The sequence below is a fragment of the Anopheles marshallii genome, chromosome 2 (genome assembly GCF_943734725.1).
Source record: "Anopheles marshallii chromosome 2, idAnoMarsDA_429_01, whole genome shotgun sequence".
NCBI classification, from domain to species: Eukaryota; Metazoa; Arthropoda; class Insecta; order Diptera; family Culicidae; genus Anopheles; species Anopheles marshallii.
The window spans coordinates 1,621,013-1,638,468 of NC_071326.1; the positions used below are offsets into that span (position 1 = coordinate 1,621,013).

Sequence of the window (17,456 nt, forward strand, 5' to 3'; positions counted from 1 at the left end):
TCGACAATGTTACAGATGCTTAACGATACTTTTGAAGCCCTTTTGTCCTTCTACGCAGACAAGCAGTTCAAATTTTAAAAGGTTAACACTCGTTGACTAAGACGTATCGTGGAACATTGAGAATGAGGCAAACAAGGAACCTTAGGTGTTTTCTTAAAAGTCCTTGAATCTTTGTGAAGTGATGTTGAGTAAGCAATATTAGTTTAGGCTCTTTACAACCAATATGTTTCTTCTCTATTTTACTGTTTTCGTCACCGCGTTGTATAGCATAATTCATTATCATGCTTAGTCGATCACTAAACAGTTTCCCTATTATCCATCGGTGTAATGACGCAAACACGCGTTTGTTTGTAACATCTTTGTTATGGTAAGGTTGCGCGCCATCATCAAAAGACTGAACCCAGGTTAAGTAGATTTGAGAACAATATACTAAACTCAAACAGCGTCATACCGTGTGTCATATGTTTTTTTTTTTTTGCTTTTGCTGCCCTAGGATTGCATGTTCTGAAGTCTGTAACATTTCCATAACACACTGCATATTTATGAATATTTTAGGTAAATACAGCAGCATGAGTACACATCTTAAGGATATAGAAAAGCTCCCTTGTTCTGATGCTGTAGCGGTATGGCTCTAGTTCTGAAGTCCAACAACATGTCAACAACATAACGTGTGAGTGGTAAACACTTTATTATGTGCCTGTTCCCACGACAGCGCATTAAAACCATCCATCGGCCAGCATCACAAGCACACGAATCATTTGTTTAACAAAAACTGTACGTCACCGTGAAAGGAGAAGTGTTGTACAAATAAACTGCACCTTTTGCTCGGTTATTTTTTCCTCTTCGTACACCACTAATGCACCGCATCTGGCATGTCAACAATTTGTAGCATTCGATACGTTCGACCGTTTTAGGAATTGTTAGCCGTCGATCCACAGTGGGTCGTCCACCATGCCTTCATGCCCGGGCTGTGGATATCGCATTCTTTCTCTCCATTGGCACTTTGCCGAAGCGCCAAATGCGCAACCACATCGGCCAGCTCGACCACCACTACAGTCATGCACGGAGCAGGAGAATGCATTCGCGCCAGTACGTGGAAGAGCGTCAGTTGGGGGACGCGCACCTGGGATCAAAATCAATCAAAGGCAAAAACTGGTTGATATATTTCATAAATGTAAATTGATTATTACGATCACACACGATCGACAGGTTCGAAATAAAGACGCTAACGTATGCGAGGGCACCAGTACAAACGGCGGATCACGGAGTGCGTTACGGGTTGCCGGGTTTCACATCCGCGCTTTTTTTTCTTTACGCACTCCCTCTCTCTCTCTCACACACACACACTCCTTTCCTCACTCGACCTCCCTGATGATTGCTATCCACGCGATGGTGGACCCTTGGATTGCTTTACCCAGGGCACGAGCACAATCTGCGATCGAGGACCTGGTCGAGCCCGGAGAAAGCCCCCACAAAGCGATCGGTCGGTGCACATGCGGTTGTCGGCTAATCACTAAATCTATTTCAATTTGTCCATCGTTACGTCAGGGCAGCTGCAGCAACGTTGATTTGGCGAGCGGGAACCATTGGCAATGATGCTGTTACTATGTTTTTAATCGCATTTATTCGACCCAGCTGACAGAAGTACACCGTACGTGAACAACAATATGACGCTTGACACTACCAGGCCACTTGCTGAGGTGATCACACACTTAGAAACACACAGTTTTTGTCACTTTTACCGTTTGGGAATTTAATTCCCGAGATCGAGATGACTAATTACCGTAAACACACAAAAAATACATCATCACACGACGCACACGACAACACGACTGGACGCACGGTCGATGTATTCGCGACTGTTTTCGTCCGGGGCCACCAACTTTGTCCACAGCATCCCGGGACAGATTGAAACGAATTTTCACGAACCATTTGAGGAGCTTACTCTCAGCTCTTGCACATGGAGGGATTACTCTGTATCTACTACTCTCTTACACAGAGACACGATCGTTGGCGCTCGCACTTTACTTGAAAGCTCTCTTTAGGCTTCTCTCGTTCTCGTTCGTCTGTATGATCTGTAAGTGCGAGATGTTTGGCACGTCCAGAGATCTGTTGTGTCTCGAGATTAACATTGTTTCGTCATTGTTGTCAGAAAAGAAGTGATAATGAACGATATTTGCTCAATAACGTAATATCTGTCGGTGGACTCCCTAAAACAATCGCACTACTAAGATACATATATGCCTCTGTTACACTCATTTTATGCAAGGTTAAGAAAAACTAACCCCAACTAACGGACCTTAAAAAAATTACCGTTTGCTCCACAAATGACGCCTAAAGTGCAAATTCATCACTGCTCCAAAGCTGCAGGGGAACGACAGCTAACGTGTAATTTGGTCAGCCTAATTTGATTAATCAAGCTCATTAATGTTCACAGTCACTTATGGAAGTTCCATTAGCAAGAGATTAATCGACTAGCAGGATTATTTTACCTGTGATATACATGTCGTACTAACACTGTGGTATTGAGCTTTCATTTAACAACTCCGATCCTGTTCCTTTTTATTCCTCTTCCCTGCAACATAGGCTTTCAATTCGGTTGTATCCCCCAGGTTTGACTCAGATAAATGAATGACACCGGATAGAAAGATAAGCACAATAGGAAAAAGAGAAAATTCAAGTATTTGTCCTAAACCGCTCACACACAGACCCAATCCAAGTTGGACGAGATCCATTTATCATTTTCTCGTCTTGGTTCTGCTCGGAACACAATCAATGTTACGTTTGCTCTGTCGAACGGGGTTTCCGCGTCAGATTCAATCATTTTTGTTTGTTTTTATGAGCGGATAAGTTCAACTACCTTCAGATCTACTATCGCTTTTGTAGATCATTCAACTATTTTACGCATTTTTAGCTCTCGATGAAATATGCGCATTATGTACAGGCCGAAACTGTCGTCGTATTAACAGAAGGTAAGTAATCCGTATTTGTTCCCCAATCGCTTTTAATCTTTGATCGTTTCGAAACGAGGTTCAACGCATGTCTAGGCTGTGTAAAGGCTGCAGATCGAATGTTCTCCTTCCAGCAACATCGTTTTAGTTTCGTTTACTTACGGTTCACTTGAACAATGAATAAATGGTTCATGCCAATCGTTCATGATTCAGCTTTCTGTCAGGAACAAAAGACTTCAACGAACAAAAGGCGTAGTTCGAACTACGAACCCGCGCTGAATTGCGCAGTCCCAAATCTGCCAATTCTGTCTGTATCGTTCATACTAACCTGAAACAGAGAAAGAAAATAATTGTTTTACTTTTATTAGTCAAAATTTGTCGTTAATATATTATTTGAATTAATTCAGTTTTGCAAGTAACAATAAGAAGGGAAAAATTTGTCCAAATCATATGTATCTGGTGTGTATTTTCAGGTCTACGATGCAATAATAATAACACTACCATGTTTTTCATTAAGTTTTGATGACTAACAATATATTTCATTTATCGTACATATTTTAATGAAACTAATTGAAAAAAATGAAGTTTGTGTTCTTTTATTTCTCTAATTTATTTGAAAAGAATGTGAAAATATTAGCAAATATTTTAAAATTTTTACTGAAATTTTCACTTACTTTCCCTTAACTAGTGTTTCCCTTAACTAAATTTTCTGAAAATTTTACTTATTCTCCCTTAACAAAAGCGTGTAACAAAAATAAATAGCAAACAAAAACCGTTGAATGACGTGAGCTTTTTACCCCTGAAAGTATGCACGCTATTCGGAGAAGCTTTTGGCATGCGTACAGCAATGGACAAAAAGAACGCGCCATATGACTGTTTTTCTGGTAATTGAATTTAGCCAAATCAAATCACTTCATAATACATATTACAATTAAATACAATAAAATTAGAAAAAAATAATTTCATTTAATTTAAATTCCGATTTTTCGCCAGATTGTCCCCACATCCCATTGACACCTCAAGAGCAAGTAGAATTCTTATGCACTTCGCTATATTGCTGAAATATTTACCGTTCTTAAATCATAATTTACGTAACTCCTCTGAATGTGAACGACCCACTCTTCCTGGCTCTACCATGGCGGAAATCCATGTGATTCCCTTCAAGTTAAATCTTCGACCTTTGGTGTATTTGGTGTAACTGAACGATCAACCATGAAATGTTCATGCCTTCCATTTAAATATTGGTATTTATATCCTGATCATGATTATCATAAGATACATAAACGGAAAAAAACGGATTTGAAGCAATGAAATGGTTCGGTAAACATAATATTGACGTCAACACATTCAACTTAAAGGTGATGGAATAAATTTTCTTTTAGTTCAATCTAATTTTGTAGTCTTTCTACATCCTCCACTGGTTCAGGTTATTTTGCGTCATCGCCAATTCGCTTTCTCCAATTCATTCTTCAATCTCTCCTCCATTTTGGAGGGGGTTTTGAAGGTTTGCATTTTTGTTTAATTCGATTCCCACCCGTCCAGTGAGGCAATGTTTATTTGTTAATTCAGCATATCCTATCCAGCGCGACCGATGTTACGCTCATTAATATTCTCCCTATCGTAATGTTTTGGAGCATTCAGATAAAATCGACAGTTTAGAGTTTCCAGCATCCCTCAACTGGTTTATCTTTGATTCTACAAACATTTGTCCCAAGTTAGTATTTTATCCTTTCTCATCAAAATGTAAAAGAAACGAAAAATAAGTAATTAGTGCTCTTTTTAGACATTTCACACTATACTCCATCGTTATCGCTGAGCTTTACTGTGTGTAGAAAATTTGACAACACTAAATACGCTGTAATCTTTAACGCAAACAAACAAATTAACAAAACTTGGAGCCGATAACAGCATAACTGCTGATACACCGCATGGACCGTACCAACTGATAACGCTCGATGGGAAATGGGAGCAAAAAATCAAAACATTGTGCAAAGAGCTGTCAGTTTTGGCTATGAGTGTACTTGGATATGTAATGCCCCCCGGCAATAAATGAGCCTCTACGTTGAAACTACGATAAACTGAGTTTATCTCGCTGGAACAATGTAAGTATCCCACGGTTACCACATAAGAAAATCTTCACAGAATTGTGACAACTGTCTCTATTTTTAACAGCGATAACAACCTATTTGCTAACCTACGCTTCACTCTATGCTTTACTATGGTTTGGAGGTTTGTTTTGGGATCGTCCGGAGGAAGTGTTGTTGGTTTTTGAGGTAAAACATTACGATATGCACATATGTAACTGTATTCACACTGCCAGAAGTGTTAAAGTGCAAACTCATTCCGGAGCATGATGATCAAATGATGATGAACAAATTATTTTATCAGTAGTTTCCACTTCTAGCTGCTCTGTAATTCGTTAACCTCGCTAGTTGCATTCTGTACGGATGCCGTGTCACATACCCATAACTCACCCCAATGTTAATACCGCCGGCTGATGGCGTTAAGTTCTAGAGCCTAGTTAAAGTGGCAGCCGGGCCCACATTACAGTGCCGTCCCGTCAACACCGGCACTCTCGAAGCGCTTTTTTTTTCATCGGCCATTAAGTTGTTACGCTGCGATAAAAGCCATAAGGAACCCTCCCCGAACCTCAGCCGCCGGTTACCCCCGCCGATCTAGTTATACAGCCCCAATCAAATGCCACTTGATGGGCCAAATTCGAAACCGCTGTGCAGCCCCGATTGCTGCGCAGCATGAACCAGAGTATCCACCATTGACGTCATTCCAAGCGACCAACGGACTCGAGAGGTGAGAGCTGGTCGGAGAGGTTAGTGCGAGGTGTTGTGCGTTCGAAGAAGTAAATCGTTGGTACGCGAACCACCATCGTGGTAGTTTGCAAACTAAAGCTCAACCCCCATGCTAGGCTTCTCACTTTCATTGCAACAATTAGCAATGTAATGCATTGACCATTACCGTCTTGAACGAACAGGCACGAGGCGGTTTCAAAAAATGTCGAAGAACAAACACGTAAAGCAGAAATTGATAGAACACGTTGGCAGCTGTATTTGAACGTCTAGGACAACTTGTTCACTTGTTGCTGTCTGTGGGTACCTTGCCGCTCAGTACCACATGTCCAAATATTTTGACACACAACATGATTTCTTTCATGAATACATCAATGTGCCCATTACCGCCAATAGGTGAAGCTATTAAGACGTTCTGGAAGGAACGTTCCTTCAAGTGTATCTTTGTATAACACTGTGTAAACGACCATTGTGTGCAAATACGGTTATGGGTTCTCGTACGATATCAAATACTGTCGACTGTTAGCTCAAATCCAGAGCTTCGGGAAGTACTTACATACCTACAAAATGTGGAAAAAATAAGCTCAAACCCATCATTGTCTCGAATAGGACATATAAGACATTCGGAATACATTTATTTATGTTTTTTTTTTTATGAATTGCACAAACTGTCGCAAATGTATAACTGTTCTGGATCGTTTGTATTGTTTTCAAACAATATACTTTGCCATACGTGTGATGTGGCCGGTGTTCCCATTTCTGCATCTATTATACTAACACATAAAGCCGGCGACTGCTTCGCCAAACGGCGCGTTTAATTGACACAAATATTCCAACCCTTCCCTGTAAGAGACACTGATCGATCCAGCCCACACCGATCTCGTTACGGTCAGCACTGTTTACCCTCCGTCATGACGTCAATGACGGCCGATTTACTGATTAGGTAGCTTCGGAAACATGAAACAATGCAAAAAAAAAAACTCCCCACAGCCCCGTACCAGGGTCTGGGGTGGAAATAAAAACAATCCAGCGCATAATCATTAGCCGTGTCTTTCGCTTCTTTCGTTTTGTGCACACGGTTTTGGTATGTTCTTGCGGATTGCGGATTCCCTACAGCTGACAACGGGTGCAGTGGGTCTGCACCCAAACGGCAATTATTCAAGCATGGTTTCAGATGCCGGATCCATACCCAAAATGAAGCTCAGGGAAGGAGTACTGGACTTCATACAGCTTACCTACGCGTATGACGATTAGTTATGAGTTTATTAATCAGTTACGGTTGGCTTCATACTAAATATACAGACACACTTATCTATCTATCAATACGGCTTATCAAACGTTGCAGGAATAGCTATATATCGGACAATCGCTTAACAACTTATAATACTACGGTAACGCTTCATTCCCCGAGCCTGTTTTATCCAGAATGCTCCGATTCGTGACTAACCTTCTTTTTGCTGCACACCCGAACGTCTCCCGTCTCAGTGGAAGTGTCCTCAGTCGCTGCACCAGCATTGTCTAACCGATTGACGTGCGGTGAACTGATAACCGGTGGTTCTCCCGCCTTCGGGGAACTTTCCGGCTCCTCCGGGACCGGGTTAGATGGGAGGCTTAGGCTGGCAAGTTTGGAACGAACCACTGAGTAGCCTTCATCTTCCTCACAGCTGACCGTGGAACAGGTGGAGCAATCGGACACCTTGCGCTCGGGAGTTCTCAGTCCACACTGGTACTCGCATCCATCCAGCGCACTGATGGACGAACCGCAGTAGTTCAGATTGCTGCACGATGAGGCCGCACTGATGTCCGACTCGCAGTCGGCTGAGCCACGGCGTAACCTGTGCCGTCGGAAGTACTCAATTTCCTCCAACGTAATGCCACACATGGTGTCGTCCGAATAGTCCGAAACGACTACTGACGGTGTTCGGACGTAGCGTACACCTTCGCCTAGATCACTGATGTAGCTTTGGGCGGATTCGCGCCGCGAGACGGAGTTGCTCGGTGGACAACCGAGCTGCTGTTGGCCCGATTGGTCCGACGATCCACCGTTACCGTCTACCAAGGGTAATTCGATGAGTTGTGCCTCTAGAATCATCTTGCTGCGAACTACCGTAGGACAGTGATCGGAAGTTACCGTCGTTAAGCTGGGTAATGTGGATGGCTCCGGCACTGGCAGTAGCGCCGAACGGAGTGGAATATCGGACACACCGAGTGTAAGTCGCCGTACCTTGCCCACGGTAGCGATCATTTGTTGCTGTTCCTGCTGGCTGAGATCATCGTCCAGACCGAGGGCGGAATCCGAGCTGGACGAACGTGTTACCTTGTCGCGATTCTTCATGTTTTCTGCGCGTGGTTCTTCTTCCACCTGCACCGGACGTTCCTCTTCGTCGCTAGAACCGTACGAGCTGGGCTGAGTGCTGCTTCGCCAACCTTCATCCGATTGGGCCGGGCTGGAGCTTTCTTTCGTGCGACCTGCGCGTACCACCTCGTCGATGGACTGTACCGAACTGGTGCGCATGCGGTCACCCACCAAATCTGTAGCCTGTAACGTCTTCGTACGTGACAACGATTCCAGCGATACTGACGCAGGTAGCGAGGGTTCCTTGCGTATGTCACCTTGCTGTAATTTGCTCCCGTGCGACCCGTCCTCCGTAGCACGTCTCCGCCGTCCGTCCGCCGACGATGACAAGGCCTTATCTAATCGTCTTTTATCACCGTTCCTTACAATACTGCTCATAAATCTTTGCACTTCAGCCTCCTTCTGGCGGATGATGTTTGCGTACAGTTCGATCAGTCGTTCTACGCACGGAAAACGGATCACTTCCGCCTGTCCCGTCGACCGTCGCACGGACTGCCCAGTGGCATCAGTTGGCTCATGTTGCCCTGTCGAAGCATTTGTCTTGTGGGCATCCGATTCCAACAGTCCAACATCGTCCAGCAGCGCATCGTCCAAACAAAGCCGACTGTAGACGACCGTTTTTCGTTGGCGCTCCCGGGTTCTATGTACACAGGCATCCATTTCTGAGTTCACCATTTCTCCGGAACATTGCCCTAGCCGACCGCCCGTCCCACCGACGCCCATTGTGGTGGTGGTGGTTGTCTTATCAGAACATTCGTTACGGTTACCGGTCACAATCTCCCGGAACCCGACAAACTCCTCGGTTTCGCCCGTACCCCACGTCGGGCTCGATCTGCAAGTGATGGGACAGCCCCTAGAAGTGATAAGGGCGTTATCGCTCGCTCGACAACTGTTTGCTGTCACTTTGACGTCAGCAGTGTCGGACCTGGTGCATTCAAACTTTCCAATTAGGCCGCAAACCACCGTACCCGCACGGCTTGTAACCGCTACCGGTTGAGGCCTTGAGATTTCTGCCTGTGGTGCCACTCCCGCACCGGATAACGATGACGGTGATGGTGAGATTGTGCGCGAGGACAATGTCGACTGCGGTGGTTCGATCGGCAACGCTGAAGGGGACGATAGTGATGGCGGCGGGAACCTGTTGGCCATTGCCGGCATTAGGGATTGCGGGTGTGCTGCCTTCGAGCGCTTATCTGGCTGATGACGAACGATGGACTCATCCTTGTCGTATCATCGAACCACTTGTCACCTTGTGGTAAGCCCGATTCCGCTGAACTTTAGTCACTTGGTTTTTGAAGGATACGCCCGGCACGAACACATTCTCAATCGATTACTCAATAGCAAACAATCCAGACATGACGATGTCGTATTGCTGACGTATGATGTAGATCTGTCGAAACAAAGCACAAGACAGGGAAATAATTAGTAACGTTTGAAATTTGGAATAGAATTTACATTAATAAATTTAACAAAATGTTAAATAAATTTAAGAAATTTTACATTTTTATTGTTTTATTTTATGGACAAGTATATGTTTTCTTAAACGTCGTCCAAAAAGACATTATCCCCAGCATTCATTGACTACGAGGGCAATCGTATAGGGCAACTATCGTTTAATGTACTTTTTTATCTATCTCAACTTCCTGGGTACATTCTGCGTACGTAAAGTATTGCAAATCAGTACTCAGAATTCCTTGGAGATCTTTAAACCGATCCTTTTTGAAATTTACTTCAAACATTTTCACGCAGTTTACTACATATCGTCTGCTTTTAATAGCTAAAAGTTTCTATAATTCAATGTTTCTAATGATTTGAATTAACTTCTTTTATCAGTAATTCTCTTAACTGAATCTCGGCATGCTTAGTTTTCCATCTCGGTTGACTGTGAAACAATTGGCAAAACAATTGTTTTCATCTCACTGAACTGAATCGGATCTAACGGTTACAAACCGTAGTCGGGTTAACGGCCCTCGCAAGAAATGTTTCCACCAACGCTGCTCATACAGCTATGGTGGAATGAGATGGGGAAAAGGCAGCATAAAACTCTCGTACAAAAAAAAGCCCCGCGTTCAGCTGCCACCATGCATTCCACACCTATTGGCACATCTTCGAATACAGCTGTTACGAAAAGCCGGGATGAGAAATGCGTTGCCTTTTCTTCGCGCTCTACGCTTGCAGAGTCTGAAACCACTGCGCGCACTCAGAGATTGAGTTCCTTCACTTAACTCCGCAGTGCTCTATCGTGCTGTATACGCACTTTGCCTCAAGAGACAGAGTGGCGCAGAATGTCTATGGTCCGTCATACGCCCCAAAACCTGCTGTACCGCTCCGGCCGACGGGAGCACATACAATGGCAACATAGCGACAACAAACACACAGGCATTTTTGCCCCTTCGCCGTGCGTTGGTCGCACCTCTTCTCCGGCGAGCCATTCTGGCCGAAAAGCACAGATGATCATGTGCACACCGATGTAGGTCAATGTTTTGCACCGCCAGTGTACAAACCGTGCGCAACGGCAACAAAAACTATGAGCCAGACATCTAACATGACTAATCAAACAGAGGGGAGAAAGGTGGCTAAGCCTGCGTACGACGAACACGTCGAACAAAGTGTCAATCCAACACCAGCTATTAGTGTGCAATGAGCTACCAATTTCGATTGACAAATATTTGCGTGTGTGTCTATAGACAAGGTAAATTATTTACTTCTAATCTTCTAGTAAGTTGACAAGCTCAACTGACAACAAATTAATGATTCGTTTTTAGTACTAGTAGTTTAGTAAGAAGCAACTGTATTTGAAGTTCGTTACTTAATGAGGCTACTTGTACTTGAGAATAAAAGCGATAAAGAAAACGAAACGATAAATGGAAACGATGTTTTACGAAGTTATACAAAATCTTAAAATATATTTTAAGATCATTTCAAACATCAATCCCTCTTTCATATATTTACACACAATATCTCATCAATAAGCTTCAGTAACGATATATACGAAAAAATTGTGTATTAAATCAGGACATTTTTTTCCTTATTTAAGTATAGACATCCGATTCCCCGCTGTCAAACAATGATCAAGGTTTCAATACGAAATATCGAGAGTTTTGCTTATTGCTTGTTGAGAATATTTTTAAATTCCACGAATAGGGAATGCACCTTTTCGTGAGAGAATATTGAATAACAATATTTTGAAATACGCAAGTTGGGAACATTCGAAAGCCGAAAGTAAAAATGTCCTATTAATCTTTCAAAACTAAACAAGAGACTTTACAGTAATGTTACGTTTATTGATAGTTATGTTTATAGTTTATTTTACGGACCGTGCATTCGCTTTATGGAGACGCCTATGTGTTGTACGATCGCATCTCAAACCATATATCGATCGACCATAAACTTCCATTGTTTACATGATTTAAGATTCAATTATCCAACACATTTGGAAGAAATACAGATGTTACTGGTTGCGTCTTAAGCGCACCATTGCTGTTCTGTGAAACGTTGTTTACTCTTTGTGTCACAAAATTTACGAGCAATCGATCGATCCGGTGAGCGATCGAATCAATGGACCACCACCCAAAAACGTTACGTTCGGGGGAGCAATGAAATTGAAAATAAACGATCACCGGTGTAGCTCGCAACCGTTCGCAAACACTGTGCCTATGTGCAATCGTTACGAACGCGTAACGATCTCAGCTAGAGGTGAGCTATACAGGACGTATCCACCTCCCAACCTGCCCATTCACCTGCCATCATACGCAAAACGGAAAGCATACTGGCATTTAAATTTATTTTATTGATCAGCCAAAAGGTATGCAGGTACTGCCCATCGGGCTAAATGCTGCAACGCAATGCCAAATGTAACATCTGATGGGTTTTCTTCTGTCTGTGGGATATCGCTTTGAATGTTATCGGTCGTATTTTGTTGTTGGGCTTGTAGCACCGTGACAAATGTTCGTTTGTTTGCTCACTTTTTGACGAACCATCGTTATTGGGAGGGTGAGAATTACGCTGTCGTCGTTACCTTCTCTGATGGGTGTTTACAGTGAGTGGCTCAATCAAACCATACATATTGTGCTACTTTATAGAAATCATCAAGTGCTATTGATACCCACTGGAGAATGATATTACATTTAAAATAGGTTATGCAAAATATTGAATTAAATTTATTAAATATACATCTGCACTAAAACCTAGGCCCTATTTTCTATAAGCTTTTAACATATTAAATTTTAATATTTTACTATAGTTAAGAGACTTGTAGCCTCACTTTTTATACACCTTTTGCAGAAAGAAGATGAAAGCCACCGACAATTCCGAGGAAACCGTTCAAGGAACCACACAGACGACTCGTTGAACCATGCTCAAAGTGCACAATGCTCTTCCCCGTGCCAAAATAGGTCAATGTCGATGGTTTTTCATCGTGTCCCGCATGGGTTTGTGCAGTCGCACGTACACCGTGCATTGTGCTATCATTCACCGATCGAACATTGCGAGCATGAGATTGTATGGTAATCGATTTGGCGAACCAGCATCACCGCATTTGCATGCAAACGCTTGCTACCCTACGCGGTACATCGTGCCGAATGCAACATGAAAGAACCACCATGGCAAAAGCATAACAATGATCGGGACAAATAAAAACCGGTCGTTTTATCTTCCTTTCGGTACCTTTTTTGGAACCACCGGTGCCGGTTATTGATGTCGCTTTTACTTGTCGCTAACTAGCTTCAGTGATTCGGGCTTGGGTGACAGTGGTAGCAACAGGAAGTTAACGCATGAACCACACGCAAACACCACGCTCCACATGCACTTGGTGCTGATATGGACGGCTCGTTGCCACTGTGCCAAAATGCAAGAGAACGATAAACATATGTAGCCGAGACTGCTGGACACTGGTGTACTTTGCTTGGTAGCGTAACCACGCACATGCTTGATGATCGTTCCGCCAAGCTGTGTCTCAGATGACGACGGCAACTACGACCAGCAACGATCAGTATCGTTAACTTCATTCTAGAGTAGAATGGAGAAATAAAGGGAAGAAACTCACCCGTAATTTATCTATTGAGCGCGATCTTTACGCCTAATTGTAATTTATTCGTAAAGCTCGTCGCTCGTTAGTGGGTTGAGCTGAGCTCGAGGATATCGCACCAACTCGGTCACAGACCACTGACCGATGTCGGCGTTTATCCATCGGCACCAGTGAATCTTTTCGGTGTCTGTTCCACATAGTCGCACATCCCACGGTGCTACAAAGACATCCCAAAGTGAGATGCAGAGATGTTGTGTGATCATTTAATGTGTGATCGTACCGACCCAATTTATACCGTGTCAAACGTTACGTTTGCAAGAATGATCTGCATTTTTTTTTTGCAATTTTAGAAGAGTTTGGTGCACCATGGTAGTGATTTTGTATTCGTTAATTGACTTTTTTCGTTTTCCTATACATAAAATTTATTGACTATAGAAAAATAACTCTTCATGAAAACAACATGAAAATAACACGAATCTTTCCTTCCATTGCAACTCCTGTTATTTCATATAAGTTCCACTTATATTAGTCAACAGGAAATTAACAAAATAATTGATTGGATCTCATGTTCTTTAAAATACCAAATTGACATTCCGACCAATAACACCTCAACTCAATGTTTCTCAATGTCTCAAAACAATGTTTTGCTAAATGGTTTCCAGTATTTCTCGAAAATCTGTTAAACGATTAATTAACAATATTATTGCTTTGAACTTATTCTTTGACAACTCGTTTGTTGATACTGATACAACTACCGGTGACTTCAAATATTCTCGATTTTGGAATGACTTTAAGTGATATAAACTATTTTTTTTTTGTTTTTTTTTTGTATCAAACATTCTTGAACTTGCATATTCCAAATGGTAGAACTATTGTGACAGTCCTATTGAAAAGGACCCTTTTAAGAACTCCTCAATGTAGCTCAAGAGTTAAGACAATCCTATAGACAAGGACCCATATTAGAACTCCTCATTGTGTATCTCCTTAAGTATAATTTCTCTGGCTTTTATGACTTTATTTACCCGTAGCTGGATAGTCAGCCCTGCGTACAGGGGATTGGAGCGGTCCTGTTGTGTGAAACCGACATCGCTACCCAATAGACCAACGATCCGCCTCTTGAAGAATAATTTGTAAAGCGAATTATTTGCGTACGTAAATACGACTCCATTTCTATTTAAAAATAATTTTGTTCCTTAAACATCGAATTGATTTCGGTCATTGTATACCAATGTTCTTTTCGGTATTTTATTCATATAGCGAGTTTTCTCATTGATGCTGGCACATGCAAACCTTCGCATTTCCTTACTGCACCAAACGGCTGTCGACGTCACGGCACGGCGTGTGGCATTGCGACACCCATATGGCACGGTGAGCGCAGTGCCACATTAACATATCAATTGGCGATTTATTATGCGACACCACCTACCCGTCAAGGGGGCCAGAAGGAAAGTACGGATGGTGCAACGCTCACCCGTACGCGTACGTGTCCCACCGTCACGTCGGAGTGCCAAGTGTACCCAAAGACGCGTTCCGACAGTTGGGGCGATACAATCAACACTAATAGCGTTTGGTGGCGGGCAGTACTGTACCAGAAACGTCTACGTCGGACGGTACCGTCACGTGTAAACTTGACAGTAATGAGGGACGAAAAAAAGAGACGAGCAAAGCAGCAGATAAACGACACCCGGCAACAAAGAGGAAAATCCCTGCGAAAACGATCAACAGCGGCGGTGTTAAGCGGTTCGCAAATTAGCGGCTTGGTAGCGTCGTTCGCAGCGGGAAGATGCACCCAGTTGATGGGCATCTGGACACCCGGTACCAGAACAAATGAGATGTTGATGGGTTGATTGCAAGTAAAATGGTCATTCTTTTTTGCGGCTAGCACTAGCATGTGGTGAAACACATCGTGGCGTTGTGAGGTGAAGCGTTCTCCATTTTCTGAAACGGTCGTACCGTGGTGCTGATGATTGACGATCGCTGCAACCTTTCGCTAAGCGACATGAATGGCGGCAGCTGAGATCGAATGCACGAGACTGCACCACTACCAAACCGCTGCGAATGTGGAGCGTGTGGATGCTGTGTGTTCAAGGATTCTTCGGAGGATCACGTCTCCTTCCTCCAATCTCCTACCCCGGGAACTCTGCCATCCGGGCCTCTAGAGTTCTCTGTAGCTCGTTCAATCTTCTCACCTTCTTCGCTTCCTGTTAGCACATGCTCTCCATACATGCCACACTCGTACTAATTCCCACATAAATCCGAACCAATCGATCGATGAGGACGGGAAACGGAACGCCGGCAGGTAGATGAAGGTAAGGCAAAAAAAAATCGGCATGGCCAATTGGCGAGCGAAGTGGAAGTAATTAAAGTCTTCACTACCTTGCTGCCACACAGACACACAACCGGCATCACACCACAACGGTTCGCCACCAGCTAGCTAGAGTGCCACCGGGAGGCTGACACTTGGCGAAAACGGTTCACGAACGTGTGCACCGCAAAAAAAAGCATCCAGCACCAAAACCGAACACTGAAATCGGATACGCGCGTCGGTGACGATGGGTCGTCGCGCTGCAAACAGGGTACGTACAGCCGCGGGTTCCAAAACCGGTGACATTGATCAGCAGGTATCTCGCTCGACGCGTGTATCGTGGTCGTGCGTATGTCCTTTTACGGAGCCTGTCTCGAATATGATTAACGCATTCAGGTACCCCTTTCGGGCGGAGGCGCACTAGACACCCAGACAGCCACCACAGCCACATGGGCCACATTTTCTTGCACGCGCCTCTTGCCTTGCACTGTTCGGTTGGTGGTGGAGCGCCAAAAAAGAAAACCAACATGGTCGACGAGCGACGCGCGACGGCGCGAGCAAGATAATGAGGGTAAGAGTGTTTACAACAGTGCCCGGGTGGGGATCCGGTGGCCAGCTTCATCATGTTCGCAAACGGTCCGAGGTAAAGGTCAATGAAGGTTGCAAGAAAAGTGCTACGGGGGAAATACAAGCGCATGAAATAACCACCTCTAAAACAACAATGCACGTAAAAGAGCATCATTGATAAGCGCGGGTCAATACATAATGCTGCTGTCGTCACTGATGTTGATGCCATTTTTATCATTTCTTCCATTGTGCCTTCCTTTGTTAATTAGCTCTTTTTTCTTGTTGTTACATGGAGAAGAGCAATTGAACATGTAGCTTTGATCATCAAGATCAACAAATCTATCTTTAGCTGTATGTTCTAGGATGTTTTTGTTGCATACGTTCACTGACACATTCTCCTTATCAGTACATCCCCCAACTTTTCCCGAAGTTTAGACATTTTCTCTCAAGAAGTATTAATCTAGACTCCTGAAAAAGTATATCACATATGTTGCTAGCAAGTCCATTCATAAGATGCCAAATTTCAGCTGTTTATCGCTTATCGCCACAACCGAACAAAAAGCACATAATCGTATCAATAATAGCAATTCATCAATATATGACCTACCTTGACAAACGAACAACCTGCATCCAGCTGTGGTATATTTGCATTACCCCCTTGTAAAGCCTCCCATCTACTGGCGCACACAAACCCGATGGCTACCCCACGATCTGCCTTCACTTAAAACCACCTGCACCGACGGAATAAAATATGATATTCACGCTACGCTCTAGCACCGACCATTGGCGCGCTGGTGTAGCTATATTACTTCGCTTTCCACTATGGTTGATTGAATTCAAAACCGCGGTAACTTGCTCCACTCACCGCGATGGATTGATTTGCTACTATATATGCTTATATTTACAAACAATTTGACGGATATCTCACACGTAACGATTCACATATCGACACTATTGCACTGATGGGGACTACGATTATTTGTTACACTAAACAATTTCCAACTTTCTCAATTCAGGAAAAGGTACGTCACTTTAACTTCACTTTTGGCTTTTCTAAGCTACCCAAATAGTGCACCCCACTGTATTCCGAACACCTTCCTTCCTTGTCACGGCATAGCGATGGTTGATGTTGCGCTTAAGTACTAACCGCGCATAATCCCCACAACTTGCTGGTAACTGGCGGTAAACAAACACGACGAACACGGGCGGCGCGTTTCGCATAAGCACGTGCATCGAATCCGGTGATTCGAGTCGAAAGAAACCAGTTGAGATTGGGGCAGCTCGGCGCAACCGCAAATACTCTCTGAGTGACTGGTTGCGTTTTTTTTTTCATTTGCTTCTTCCTCTTCTTTTGTGGAGCACTCAGCGGCGAACACGCTCACTCGCTGCCGTTGATCTCGCGTAATCTCTCTAATTCGATTCACGCGATCGCGCATCGTGGTTACGT

At 43.6% G+C, this 17,456-nt stretch overlaps 1 protein-coding gene across 1 annotated transcript; it reads right to left on the bottom strand.

Moving 5' to 3' along the window:
* Positions 1–7,172: 7,172 nt before the first annotated feature.
* On the bottom strand, positions 7,173–9,269 carry LOC128709453 (uncharacterized). The gene has a single exon (XM_053804449.1). It carries the CDS (start codon positions 9,267–9,269, stop codon positions 7,173–7,175), a length of 2,097 nt encoding a protein of 698 aa, XP_053660424.1.
* Positions 9,270–17,456: the final 8,187 nt, after the last annotated feature.